General features: G+C 69.6%; 4 protein-coding genes across 4 annotated transcripts; 1 reads left to right on the forward strand and 3 right to left on the reverse strand.

Moving 5' to 3' along the window:
• Positions 1 to 51: 51 nt before the first annotated feature.
• RHOBADRAFT_46725 (uncharacterized protein) lies at positions 52 to 439 on the reverse strand (the record flags this gene model as incomplete). Its single annotated transcript, XM_018414842.1, has 2 exons — positions 52 to 258; positions 434 to 439. Coding segments are annotated over 2 exons (213 nt in total), but the record flags the coding sequence as incomplete, so codon positions are not given.
• Positions 440 to 1,120: 681 nt separating this feature from the next.
• Positions 1,121 to 3,747, reverse strand: RHOBADRAFT_50271 (uncharacterized protein). Its single transcript, XM_018415299.1, has 3 exons — positions 3,685 to 3,747; positions 3,448 to 3,618; positions 1,121 to 3,362 (listed from the first exon to the last, which is right to left on the reverse strand). Exons 2-3 carry the CDS (start codon positions 3,539 to 3,541, stop codon positions 1,309 to 1,311), a joined length of 2,148 nt encoding a protein of 715 aa, XP_018268731.1. The 5' UTR covers positions 3,542 to 3,618; positions 3,685 to 3,747; the 3' UTR covers positions 1,121 to 1,308.
• A 2,344-nt stretch (positions 3,748 to 6,091) lies between these two features.
• RHOBADRAFT_46727 (uncharacterized protein) lies at positions 6,092 to 6,558 on the forward strand (the record flags this gene model as incomplete). Its single annotated transcript, XM_018414843.1, has 2 exons — positions 6,092 to 6,227; positions 6,293 to 6,558. The coding sequence occupies 2 exons, from the start codon at positions 6,092 to 6,094 to the stop codon at positions 6,556 to 6,558; spliced, it is 402 nt and encodes a 133-aa protein (XP_018268732.1).
• Positions 6,559 to 9,268: 2,710 nt separating this feature from the next.
• Positions 9,269 to 12,424, reverse strand: RHOBADRAFT_50273 (uncharacterized protein; the record flags this gene model as incomplete). Its single annotated transcript, XM_018415300.1, has 2 exons — positions 9,269 to 10,885; positions 10,966 to 12,424. The coding sequence occupies 2 exons, from the start codon at positions 12,422 to 12,424 to the stop codon at positions 9,315 to 9,317; spliced, it is 3,030 nt and encodes a 1,009-aa protein (XP_018268733.1). The 3' UTR covers positions 9,269 to 9,314.
• Positions 12,425 to 12,484: the final 60 nt, after the last annotated feature.

Below are 12,484 nucleotides of genomic sequence, written 5' to 3' on the forward strand. Positions count from 1 at the left end.
CGTCAGTCGCGTGCGCATGCACCGAGGACGAAGGGGAGGAGGTTGACGCACCTTGTCGCCGAGGGCAGCCCTCGTGGTGGTGGCCGTACGCCTCGTGCCGGCGGCGGCGGTGCTGGTGGACGCGACGGCGGCCTTTTGCGCTGGAGGCTTGCCGACGGCGAGCGAGGTGCTGGCGGCGTTGGACCGACCGACGCGGTTGCTGAGGTCGTTCTCGACGCCCTGCTCGTTGGCGAGCGAGCGACGGGTCGAGCGGCGAGTCTGCGACGAGTGCATGCAGGCGAGACGGCGGACAGGCGAGGTCGGCGCGGCAGAGGAAGGGCGGGCGAGACAGACGCGGGGGAGGAGGGGGGAGGACGTGACGAGAGTTGAGCGAAGCGTCAGTTTTTTCCGCGTGCGGGCTCGTGGGAGGGGCGAACAAGGACGAGGGACGCACAGCCATGGCCTGGGAGACTGGTGCGAGGCTGCACGGGCGGGCGCGGGTGCCGAGAGAGGCGGCGAGGGGCGTGTGTTGTGCGAGGTGGAGGAGGAGGTGAGCGCGGACGGGTGGGCTCGTGGGCGTGTCGTGGGGTGGGTCGAGTCGGTAGGTGAGAGGTGTGAGAGTGGACTCGACGGAGCTGCACGGGCTCTGCGGTGGGGAGAGAGGGAGGGGAGGCGGTGGGAGGAGGAGGCGAGGTGCCCACACCGAGTCGGCCCTCGCTCGTCTCGCGCGCGCCTCCCCTCCAAGTCGAGCCAAACACGCCCTTCTCGCGTCTCTCTCGCTTTCGCGTCGCCCGCTGATGGCTCGCTGGAATGCGCATTTCCCTCGCATGGTGTCTGCGCAGGTCCACGCGCCTACTGGCGCGTCGCAGATGCTTGTGGCGATCGCAACGCTCCCCTCCTCGAGATGTCAACTTGCCTGCTTGCTCTCGCCTCTACTGCCGCACACAGCCCCTCGAGCGTGCTCTACTCGCTTTCCATCTGCTCAGACGAGTCCAAAGACGCGCCTCCGCTGTCCGCTCAGGCCCGCAGAGCGACGCGTCGTGCGTGCATGCTCGCCGTTTGTTTGCCGCCCTCCTCCCCGCGGCCATACACTCGCTCACGGCGCGCTAGCGGACTCTCGAGGGAAGCACGAGCACGGTACGATGACACTGAGAGATGCATTGCGCGCTGTGCTGCCGGCAGCGGAAGGTGGGCAACCTGGCGGACCATGCGCGCGAGGAGGAGGGAGGCGCAAGAGGGAATGCAATGAAGGGAATAGACAGATGATGGGCCGCGAGGTGACGACAGGGGACTGATACAGACCTGGGAGAATGAGAGGGCGCCCACCGCTCAGGCGCCCACGATGCCGAACGCGTGCTCCTCGTACCTCCTCCTCGCCTCGGCCTGCTCCCTCATCCTCGCGTGCTCGTCCGCCTCGCCGCCACCGCTCCCACCACCGACGACGAGCCCGCCGAGCAAGCCGTACTCGTCCTCGCCCTCGCCGCCGTAGTAGCCCGGCTCGAGCCCCATGGTCGCGTCGGGGCCGCCGACGCCGAGTCCGAGCCCGAGGCGCTCGAGCGGCTCGTCGACGTACGAGACCCACTCGTCGGCGCCATAGTCGGCGCCGCTCGTCGCCGCGTACGCGTCCATGCTCGGCGCCGGTGGTGGCACAAGGAACCCGTCCTGCGCCCCCGCCGACGGCGGCGGCGGCTGCGGCGTGCTCGCCGAGCTGCCCGCTCCTCCTCCTCCTGCGCCGCCGCCGAGGAAGGGGCTCCCCGACCCTGCTCCAGGCGTCGGCGCAAAGTGCGGCGAAGGGTACGCGCCCGGCGTCGGGTACGCGCCTGCGCCTGGGCCCGCGCCGCTCGGACCGCCTGCGCCCGACGACGACGAGTGCGCGCTCGGCGGGCCGTAGGCGTCGTACTCGCCCGTCGACGGGACGCGCTGCATGAGCATGTGCGGGTGCGGGTGCGGGTGCGCGTGGTGGTGGTGGCCGGCGTGGACCTGGACCTGGACCTGGACCTGCGTCGGCGGCGCGTGGTGGTGCAGGTGCTGGCGGGGCTGTTGCTGCTGCTGCTGCATGTGCTGGTGCTCCTGCTGCTGCGCAAAGTGGCGCTCGTGCTCGTGCGACTGGACGAGGTGCGGCGGCGGCGGGAGCTGGGGCAGGTGCGGCGACGTCGTAAAGTGGCCCTGCTGGTGCATGGCCGGCGACAGCTGGTGCGGGTGCCCGTGCCCTTGCGGCGGCATCGACATGGGCATCTGCGCGTGCCCGTGCGGGTGCATGCCGGGCTGCGGGCCCATCGAGTGCGCCGACAGCTGCCGCACAAGTTGCGGCGGCGCAGGAGGGAGCGCCGGCGAGCTCGCGTTCGAGTACGGCCCGTAGACGAGCCCTTGCACGACGTGGTGAGGCGGCGGAGGATGCTGCTGCTGTTGATGCGAGGAAGGACGTTGATGGGGATGAGGCGCCGGTGGCTGCGAGTGCGAGTGCTGGAGGGGCGGTCGAGAGACGGCGACGAGGTGCTGCTGCTGCTGCTGCTCTTGTGCGGCCGCGTGCGCCTGCATCTGCGCGAGCTGATGCTGGTGGTGCTGGTGCAGCTGGAAGTGCGGCGGGAGCTGCTGGTGCGGCTGGATGTGGTGCGGCTGCTCGCGGACGGGCGCAAAGGGCGGCTGCTGCCGCGGCGTCGGGCGGTGCTTGTCGGCCGGCGACGAGCTGTGCATCATCTGGTCGAAGTGCTGCTGGCTCAGCCGACTGCGGCTCTTGAGCATGGCCGGGCTCGCGACGGCGTCGTCGAACACGCGCGGCGCCTTCTTGGCCGACGACGACGACGACCCGCCGCCGACGGCGCTCGTGCTGAAGCTGCGCCCCATCGCGGTCGCCTCGGACGCATGCGGCGAGCCCGACTCGCCGGCCCGGGCGGGCGTGACGGCGGGCCTCGCGGCGACCCTCGCGGCGTGCGGCGTCGCGTGCGCGTCCGGGCCGAGAAGGTCGGCCTCGTCGAGCGCGCCCTGGACCGTCTCGCGCCTCGCCGACCCGCTCGCGACTCGTGGCCGGCCTGCGCTCGTCGTTGGCCCGACGAGCGACTGGCTGCGCGACATGCCCGACCCGCCGGCGGCGGGCGAACGCAGGCCGGGAGCGCCGCCGTCGTGCGCGTCCGAGACCGAGTTGGAGCGCGCGAGCGGGTACGGCTTCAGGCGGTTCGAGCCTCGAGGCGTGAGCTGCGTCCAGGTCGACAGGTGCGAGCTCGGCGAGCCCTGCGACGCCGAGAGCTCGGTCTGCTGGCCGATGGACCGGCGGGCGCGGTGCCGCGTGTTGTGCTGCTTCGGCTCGTCGTTGCCCGGCGAGGGCGGGTCGTCGAGCAGGTGCGAGGCGACCTCGAGGGCGACCGTGAGCTCCTTGTACTTGCCGTCTGCGCGAGAGAGGAGGAGGGAGCAAGGGTCAGGTCAACTCGGTGAGGTACGGTCGGCGAGAGAGAGAGAGAGAGAGAGACGGACCGGGGCTCGCGTCGATGGCCGCCTTCTCCTCCTTGGCGATGCGGTACAGCTCGTGCAGGATCGACATCTTGTCCTGCGGGATGTGGGCGCTCATGGCGGCCGTCGCGAGCTCGAGCTCGTCAATGGCGACTGGGCTGCGCCGCAACAGGTGGACGAGGAGCGCGATGCGCTCTGCAGAGGAATGGGACGTCAGGGCTTTGACCTCTCGAGGAGACAAACAGTGAGACGAGGGCGCACCAGGCTTGGTGAGGTGATCCGGCTCCTTGTGCCGCAGGTCGCGAGGCCACCAACCGGGCTTGTGCGCGTCGCCCTTCTGGTACTGGTAGCGCGACGACTTGTTGGGCTCGACCGTCTTGATCCACGACTTGCACACGAGCTTGTCGACCTTGTGCCACAGCTCGTTGAACCGCTCGACGTACCACGCGTCGAGCTCGTCGGGCATGAACGTGCGGCGGACGAACCGAGGAGGCAGCGTCGACGACGACGACGAGGCGGCGGGTGCGGCGGCGACAGGAGCGGCCGACGAGGGGAAAGGGAGCGACGGGAGGATGGGCGACGGGTTGGGCGAGGCGGACGGGTGGAGCGCCGGCAGGCTGCTGCTGGGCCCGAGCGAGCGGCTGAGGTGGGCGGTGGACGCGGACGGCGCCGGGGCGGACCGCGCCGGCGTCAACAGGTCGCGGCGGATGTCGCCCGTGGCCGTCGACGGGCGTTTGGGCGTCGGGTGCGCCTCGGCGAGCGCGGCGGGAGGAACAGGAAGGAGGAACGCGTCGGCGTCGTCGACGACGGCGCGGCTCGATGATGCCGCCGCCAGCGCCTGGTCGTCGCCGCTGCAATCCATGTCGTCGGCGGCATCGGCGGGGTCGAACAGCTCGCCGCCGGCCGCAAAGACCTGGTCGCCCTTGAGGACCTCGAGACCCTCGCGCTCGCGACGCTGCCGCGCCTCGCGCATGGCCCGGGTGCGCTCCTCGGCGTCGCGCTGCGCGTTCTCGCCGAGCCAGACGGTGAGGCCGCCCTGGAGCGCCTCGCTCGCGTACACCTCGGCGCGGCCCTCGGGCCCGACCCACAGGATGGCGAACTGGGCGTCCCAGATGTGCGCCGTCTGGCCGAGGAGGCGCAGGATCTTGCCGCGCGACTCGCGAAAGCGGTGCGACACGCGCTTGACCGAGTCGTGGCCGGTCGATGACGCCGAGCGCTTCTTGCGGCTCGTTGAGCGGACGGGGGAGGCCGGCATGACGCGGAAGGGGGGGCGAGCTGGGGGAGGGGCGCGCTCGGGCGCGGGCGGACGTGTCGGTGTGCGCTCTTGTGGCGTTGCTGAGCGCGCGTGCGGGCCCGCTGGTCGCCTGTGTCGAGGACGAGCGGCGAGCGAGGCGGTCGCGCCTGGACGCGCGGGGAGGGCAGGCTCGGGGATCAGGAGCGGGTCGGCGGGTGGTGGTGGGCGGTCGCCGGCGTGTCTGGATGGACAGGCGAGCGTGTGTAGGTCCCAGCAGGCACGGACAGGGTCGAGGCGAGGAGCGAGCTTCGAGATGCCGGCCAGCTCCTCCGCGAGCAAGGGGACGACGCTCTCAGCTTCCGCTAAGGACTGCAGAGGCTTGCAAGCACGCGCAATGCTCTAGCTAAAGCTTCAAACGCAGTCTGGTCCGACGCGATTGCCCTTCCACTTGAGAATCGCTCGGGCAACTCGCACAGCTTCTGGCTCCGGGTCGTCGCGCAGTAGAGACGGGCTTGCGCTGCATTCAAGCTCCTTATATCCAGACGTACAGTCACGCTGTTGCAAGGAAACGAACAAGGCGCAGACAGGGTTGACCGCGGCCGCCGCCGAGCCCCCTCACACGTTCGCCAGCGGTGGGCCGTGCCCGACGCGCGCAGGCGACTCTCTCCCTTCTGCCTGAGGAAGTGAAAGCTCATCGCAGCCTCGATCTAGTCGAGGCTCAGAGAGCGCGAGCCGGCGGGAGACGTCGGCCGCGGCAAGAAGCGGGCGGTCGTCGAGACGAACGAGTCGCCGTGCGCGCCCTCGACCAGCTCGGCAAGCTCCTCGCGCTCGACGGCCAGGCGACCGCTTCGCGAAGAAGCTTGGAGAACCGTCACGAGCCTGCCGGTCGAGCGCAGCGAGTGCAAGTCGGTCAAGCTGCTCGACCAGCTCGAGGTGGCTGAGGCGAGCGGGCACACAGGGCCTTGCGTCGGCCGCGAGGTGGGCGACGGCCAATGTCCGCATCGAGCACAGCCTTTGAGCGCCAGCAAATAGCGCTGCCTGTCTCGAGCGGCCTGCGGAGCAGGTAGAACCCGCCGGCGCGAGCTCGTCGCGCACGACGAACAGCAAGGACTGCGTGCGGTGGCGGGCACGTAGCCATAGGCGGGAGGAAATACTGTCTGGCGAGCCCTCGGATGCCGCCCTGCTCCACCGAGCGAGCGGAGAGAGCGGGAGAGCCGCGAACTGATGAGAAAGTCGGGGGAGGAGGACAGGGGGGTCGCGCAGGCGTGGCGACCGGTTGCGCGGTACCACAGAGGCAGCAGTGGGCCCGGGGTGGCTCAGAGTGCGCAGCTCGAGCGGCTTGAGCGATGTGGACGAGAGGGAGAGCTGGTGCTCGTCCTCCGCCAACCTCGACCCTCAACGGCTTCTACCGCTTCGCGCGCAAACACCTGCACGATGGCTTGCACCTGCCGATCTACGCTCAACGCACTCCGCCAGCCGACCCGCCGCATCGCCCAGACCCCCTTCGCCCTCCTCTCTGCTCGCCCTCTCTCTTCCTCCGCGACCGTCCTCAACGCCAAGCCCGCCTCCTGTGCGTGCTCGACTCTCTCTGTATCTCCTCACAGAGAGCTGATCAAGAGCCGTCATGTATTGCAGCCTCGCCCGGAGCAGCCGCCGCCGCCGCGTCGTCCTGCCCGCCGGGCACCGTCCTCAAGGGCCTCAACTACCTCAAGGACGGCCAGGACCCGGTCGCGCTCGAGGACAGCGAGTACCCAGCGTGGGTCTTTGCATTGCCGACGAGCAAGGCGACGGCGGTCAAGGGCGACAAGGGCGACCCGGCGGCCGAGCTGCGGAAACAGCGCGTCGACCTCAAGAAGAAGACCAAGGCGGGCATCAAGGCGTCGAACGACCTCAAGGGCTGAGCGTGGAATGCAGCGTGTCGTCTCGGGCCGATGAGCGAGAGGCAGCCGTCGGCGAGCGTCGTCGACGAGAGGCTGGCTGCAGCTCGTCTTCCGCTTCTGCTCCCGCTTCTCCGCGCTTTCTCGTCGCCGCGCTGAGCAATCTTGCTCGGCCCGACGGCTAAATGTCCGGCTGGCCCCACACGGACGTTTGCGCTCGTCTCGCACGCCGAGATCCGGCGGACGTTTGCCCGAGGGAGGGCGAACCGGCCGCCTCCTAGCGCGGACCGAGCGCCGTCGCCTTTCTCCCTTCCCTCTCGACGCTTCTCGCTCGTCTGCTGGGCCCTCTCGACGTGCTCGACTCGCTACGATGGCGACTGCCGGCGAGACTGTGCAGATGACCTTCGACGACACGCTCGGGCCGTTCGTGCGTCCCCTCTCTCTCCCTTTCTCTCCCACCGCCGTGCGGGTGGAGGCAGTAAAGACCGCTCACCCTCTTGTCGTCGTGCAGCTCATCGGAACGATGCTGGCGTGCTTCCTGGTGCGTCCCTCTCTCACTCACTCGAGGCGGTCGTCAGAGGGTCGAGCTGACTTTCGCTCCGTGCAGCAAGGGGCGACGCTCTACCAAGGTCAGCCTGCGAGCGAGCGTCGAGCACGAGGAATCTGCGTCTGACATGAGCGTGCGTGTACGCAGAGATCATGTTCTTCGCCAACTGCCACAAGACGCGCGAGCCGTGGGGCTGTGCGTCCTCTCCCTTCCTGCTGCCCTCGCCGCCGCATCCTGACCTCCTTCTGCCGCATCCAGACATCATACTTGTGCGCACCACCTCAAGCAGAGCTCCAGAGCGCGCACTGACTCTCGAACACACAGGTCGTCGGCGTCACCGTCACGGACGCGCTGCACACGGCCTTCGCGATCAATGTGCGCTCTCGCTGTTCCTCTCTCGCCTTTCTCGCCCCAGATACTGACTCACTACATGCCTGCAGACGATCTGGGTCTGGTCGGTCGAGAACTTTGGCCACCCGGCGATCCTCGCGCTGTCTCCTTGGGTGCGTCTTCCTCTCCCCGTTCGTCCGAGCAGAACGTCCCGAACCGGGTCTCTCTTGTCTACCCGCAGCGCCTCACGGACTCTCTGCGCACGAGCAACAGTCCTTCACGGCCGAACCCGTCATGACAGGCCTCATGGCGCTCGTCGTCCACCTCTTTGTGAGCGCTTTGACCCTTTCTTCCCTTTCCTTCCCTTCCTCTTTCCCTCCTCGGTCCCTCGTCTCCCTCTCTTCTCGTTCTCATCGTGCACCTACTTCCTCATTACTGACGCTCAAGTCCCTCGCCCGCAGTACGCGCACCGCGTGTGGGTCGTCTCGGAGAAGAGCAAGACGGGCACGCTCATCGCAGGCGTCATCTCGGTCCTCACGGTCGTCCAGTTCGCCTTTGGCGCCGCGGTCACGGGAAAGATCATCGCGTACGACCGCGAGTTCCTGCGCTTCGCCGACTGGCTCTGGGGAGGTGCGTCGCCTCCCTCTTCTTCTCCTCCTTCCCCTCCTTCCCCTCCTTCTTCCCTCTCTCCTTCCTCCCTCTCTCCTGTACTTCTTCGCACGGGTCTGACATCGAGTACCCTCCCGCAGCGTGCGTCTGGCTCGGCCTCGCCGCCGCTGTCGACCTCGTCATCTGCGCGGGCTACTTCCACTACCTGGGCGTCGTGTCGAAGCAGATGGCCGGCCCTTTCGAGAGGTCGACTAAGTCAGTGATCCAGGTCGGCATCCTCATCCTCGCGACCAACGGCCTGAGCGCCGCAGCAGCTGTCGTGCGTCCTCCTCTTCCTCTCTCCCTCTTGCGCCTCCTCGCGCCGCACTGACTCTTTCTCGACATGTACAGATCGCCACGGTCCTCTTCGGCGTCTTCCAGCAGACCAACTACCACGCGATCGCCCAGCTCTGCCTCTCCAAGCTCCTCGCCCTGTCCCTCCTCATCGCGCTCAACGCCCGCAACCTCCTCGCCGACCTTCTCGGCGTCGAGGCGGGCTACTTCACGTCTTACGGCGTCAACGTCAAGCCGCAGCGTCGCGTTGTCGTCGGTGGCGCCGGCGGCGACCAGATCGGCTCGTCAAGCGACGGCATCTACGGTCGCGCCGCGTCGCAGGCCGGTTTCGGCGTCCTCGGGCACAGCAAGAGCGTGCGCTCGCCCGGCGGGCCTGGCAGCAACGTCGACCTCGCCGTGCAGGGCGCCGGCGGGTACGTGTACCCGGTGTCGATGCCCCGGGCGGGCAGCGCCGACGGGCACTCGCCCACGCCGAGCAGCGAGAAGGAAGCGCCGTTCGCCCTCGAGGACGCCCTCGAGCACGGGACGACGGGAACGTACACGCGGTGCGTCCTCTCTCGCTCTGTTCCTCTCCTTCCAGCGTCTGCGCCCGGGCCTGAATTGACCGTAGCGGGACCTTCTCAAGCAGGCAGCCCTTTGCGAGGTCGTCGTCCGAGCAGGTCGTCGACCAGGTCGTCATGCATCCTTACAATGCGCACGCTGTCTAACGCGCACCCTCTCGTCGTAGCCCCTCCTCGTCGTCGTCGTCGTCGTCGTCGTCGTCGCAGTCGTTCGCTCCTTTTCTATCTCGGCAACTCGCAACTCTCGTTCGTTCCCTGCACGCTCGAGTGAGACGGACAATGCTGTTCCTGCGAGAGACAATGATGCTACTGCGATGTCGAGAGAGAAGAGAGAGGATGGATGACGCGAGCGTCGGCAACAATAGAGACCTCGCGCCCGCCGTCGTGCGCCCACCCGCCGCTCAGGCCCTCGGCCGTCCCTCCTGCTCCGCTCTCCTGCCCGAGCCCTGCTCCAGCTCCTGCTCCGACTCAGTCTCGTCCAGCCCGAACTCGGCCTCCTCGGCGTGCGCTCGTCGCGCCGCAAGGTCGACGAGCCGGCGCCCCCGACCTCGAGCATTGTCCTGCTCCTGCTCCTGCTCCTCCGCCGCCGGCTCGGCGCGCTCGTCACCGTGCGCAGCGGCGTGCTCGTTGTCGTCGTCGGGGAAGAGCCCGGTACGGGATCCCGCGTCGGCGTCGTCGACCTCGAGCTCTCGGACCGCCTCGTCCTCGTGCGCGTGGTCGTGCGCGCCGCGACGCATGACGACCGGCTCGTCTTGCCGTGCGGCCGAGAGACGCTCGTCGTCGTCGCCATCTCGCGCAGGTACTCGGGCCCGAGCGACGACAGGCGGCGCCGCCGGCGGCGGGACCTGCCCGCGCACGGCGAGCGGCTGCGCGTCGACGAGCCGGCCCTCGGTCTCGCGGTCCCACACGCGCTCGCACAGGAGCTCGCGCGCGTCGTACCGCGGGTGGGCGAGGTCCTCGGCCTCGAGCGAGGGCAACGTGCGGCCGCACGAGCCGAGCATGCGCGTCGTCTGCCACCCTCGCTCGAGGAGCTCGTGCTCGCTCGCGAGGGCGCCCCACAGGTCGAGCGTCGGGAGGGCGTCCCACGCGGGGAGACGCTCGTGGCCGGGCCCGCCGGGGAGCGAGTCGACGAGGGACGCGTCGCGGTCGAGGAGCGGGACCTCGAACAGGGCCTTCTTCTTCTCGTCGACGCGCGACGTCTTGACGTGGGTGCCCTTCTCGAGGTGGTTGGTCGACAGCGACTCGAACTCGGGGTAGTTCGGGTACAGCATCGTGTAGCCTCGCAGGTACACGAGCTCGATGAAGTACTTCTTCCAACTGCGCGGCCACTTGTTGCTGCGGATGGCCGGCACGAGCGGCTCCGAGATCGGGAGGGCGAGCTCGGACAGGCGCAGGGCGAGGTACGAGTGGAACTCGCGCCAGTGCTCGGGGAAGTAGGCCGCGCCCCACGAGCACGGGATCTGCGACAGGTACGGCGTCGTCGGGTGGAGCGACAGGCCCTCGAACAGCTTGTGCGGGTCGAACGGCTGGCGGCCTTCGGGACGGAGCTCGATGTTCTTCTGCTGGTACAGCGAGACGCCGAACATGCGCGACGACGCCCGGCGGCCGGCGAGCGTGTACCGGTACTGGAGGATGCTGAACTTGAGCCACGCGTAGTACAGGGGCGACACCTCGACGTCGTCCTCGAGGAGGACGCCGTACGTGTCGTTCGACGTCGGGTACCACGACTCGACGATGGCGGGCATGAGGCCGCCGAGGAGGATGCGGTGCCGGAGCGAGAACGTCCCATGCGGCCAGCGCATGTCGTCGACGAGGCGGTGCGTCAGCCGGTCGGCCGTCTGCTCGAGGTTGACCGACAACGACACGTCGTCGCCAAAGTAGTGGGCCGTCTGGAGCGACGAGAGGAGGCGGTGCAGCGAGACGGGGCGGTCGTTCGTGACGACCGACAGGTCTATGCGCGGCGTGTGGAAGTCTGCAGGCGTGCGCATGTCAGTCTCGGTCAAGGGAACGTTTGGGAGAGGAAGAGAGAGAGAGCGTGAAAGAGGGACGCACGTCGCAGCGCCTCGAGGTCGAGCGCACCGACCCACTCTGCCCGCTTGGCCTCGTCCCTCGTCATGCCGACGATGGTCGGCCTCCCCCTACCCCTCGCCTCGCCCGCCTTGCCCTCGTCCTCGCCCGACGCGCCGACGCTGACGCCCTTGAGCATCTCCCGCTCGGCCCTGACTCGGCTCAACCGCTCGCCGCCGCCGCCGCCGCCGCTCGACCCGCCCCCTCGCACGCCGAAAAACCCGCCCATCCACCGCAAGACCTCGTCGAACTCGCGTGCGCGAGGGCCGTCCGACAGGAAGAGGACGAACGCTGGCGGCGGGTCGAGGGCGTCGAGGGCGTCGACGAGGGCGAGCGAGACGGGCTCATCTGGCTCGGCGCTCGTGTTTGACGACGAGGACGAGGTCGAGGAAGGGCGAGATGGAGGTGCGCCGATGGGCGTCAGGCCGAGGTGGCAGGAGGACGACCCGGTGGCAGTCGGCGGCTCGTCGCGCTCGCGCGCCGGGTCGTAGTCGGCGACGAGCACCTTGAAGTCCCTCCTGACGCCCTCCCTCGAGCTCGACCCTTGCGCGTCGTCCTCGCCGTCGTCCGCCGCCGCCGAGGCCGGCCCGCCCGCCGCCATGCCGGCGAACCGGCACGCGAGTCCCCTCACGGCGTCAAGCTCGTCCCGCCCGCTGACGAGCACGACGACCGTGCCCGTCCCGAGCAACTTCGCGCGCTGCTCCTCTGCGCGCTCGGCGAGCGTCCACTCGCGCATCGCCTGCGCGCCGCCCTTGGACCGGTCGCCGGCCGCCTGGAGGACGCGCAGGCCCTGCCCGCCGCCTTGCGCCGGCTCAAACAGGCCCGCGACGCGCGGCGACGCCGCGAGCGAGCGCTTGAGGCGGTCGCACGCGTAGCCGTCGAGGGCCGTGCCCGAGGGCGCGTCGGCGGTCGACAGCGGGAGGGCGAAAGTCGGGATCGCGTGCTTGGTCCACAGGGCGGCGGCGAGGGCGAGCTCGAGCGGGAGGTCGGTCGCGAGGCCCTGCAGGACCGAGGTCGACGAGGCGCGACCCGGGTCGCGCGGGAGGAGCCACGACGTGGGCGCGAGGAACGGGAGGGATGGCGCCGCGAGGCGGTGCGCCGTGCCACCCGCCCGGAGCGGGAAGACGCACTGCGCCGCGGACCCAGGACCGAGCGAGCCCGCCGCGTGGTGGTGCGACGCCGGGAGGGTGACGCCGCCGGCCGTGAGGAGGGATGAGCCGTACTCCCTCGTGCCGCTCGCGTGCAAGAGGGCCTTGACGTAGCCCTTGTCGCGCCCGAGGACGTCGGTCGCGCGCACGTGCCCGTCGACAAAGAGGACGTAGCTCGTCTCGACGCGCTCGCGCGCTGCGTCGGCGAGGGCGACGACGGGCGGGACCGACGTGCGGTAGGGCGCCGTCGAGACGCGGGCGCCGAGGGCCGCGACGACGGACGGGGCCGGCGCCATGCCCTGCGGGAAAAGGAGGAGGATGTGCGCGGGCGCGAGAGGGGACTGGTGCGCGAGGGC

This window comes from Rhodotorula graminis (genome assembly GCF_001329695.1).
Source record: "Rhodotorula graminis WP1 unplaced genomic scaffold RHOBAscaffold_14, whole genome shotgun sequence".
NCBI lineage: Eukaryota > Fungi > Basidiomycota > Microbotryomycetes > Sporidiobolales > Sporidiobolaceae > Rhodotorula > Rhodotorula graminis.

Bases quoted from the DNA above. Each gene is read 5' to 3' on its own strand.
- RHOBADRAFT_50271 (XM_018415299.1), bottom strand. From the start codon at position 3,541: ATGAGCGCCCACATCCCGCAGGACAAGATGTCGATCCTGCACGAGCTG. The intron at 3,363-3,447 runs GTCCGTCTCTCT...TCTCTCGCGCAG, and splicing joins GGCCATCGACGCGAGCCCCG to ACGGCAAGTACAAGGAGCTC.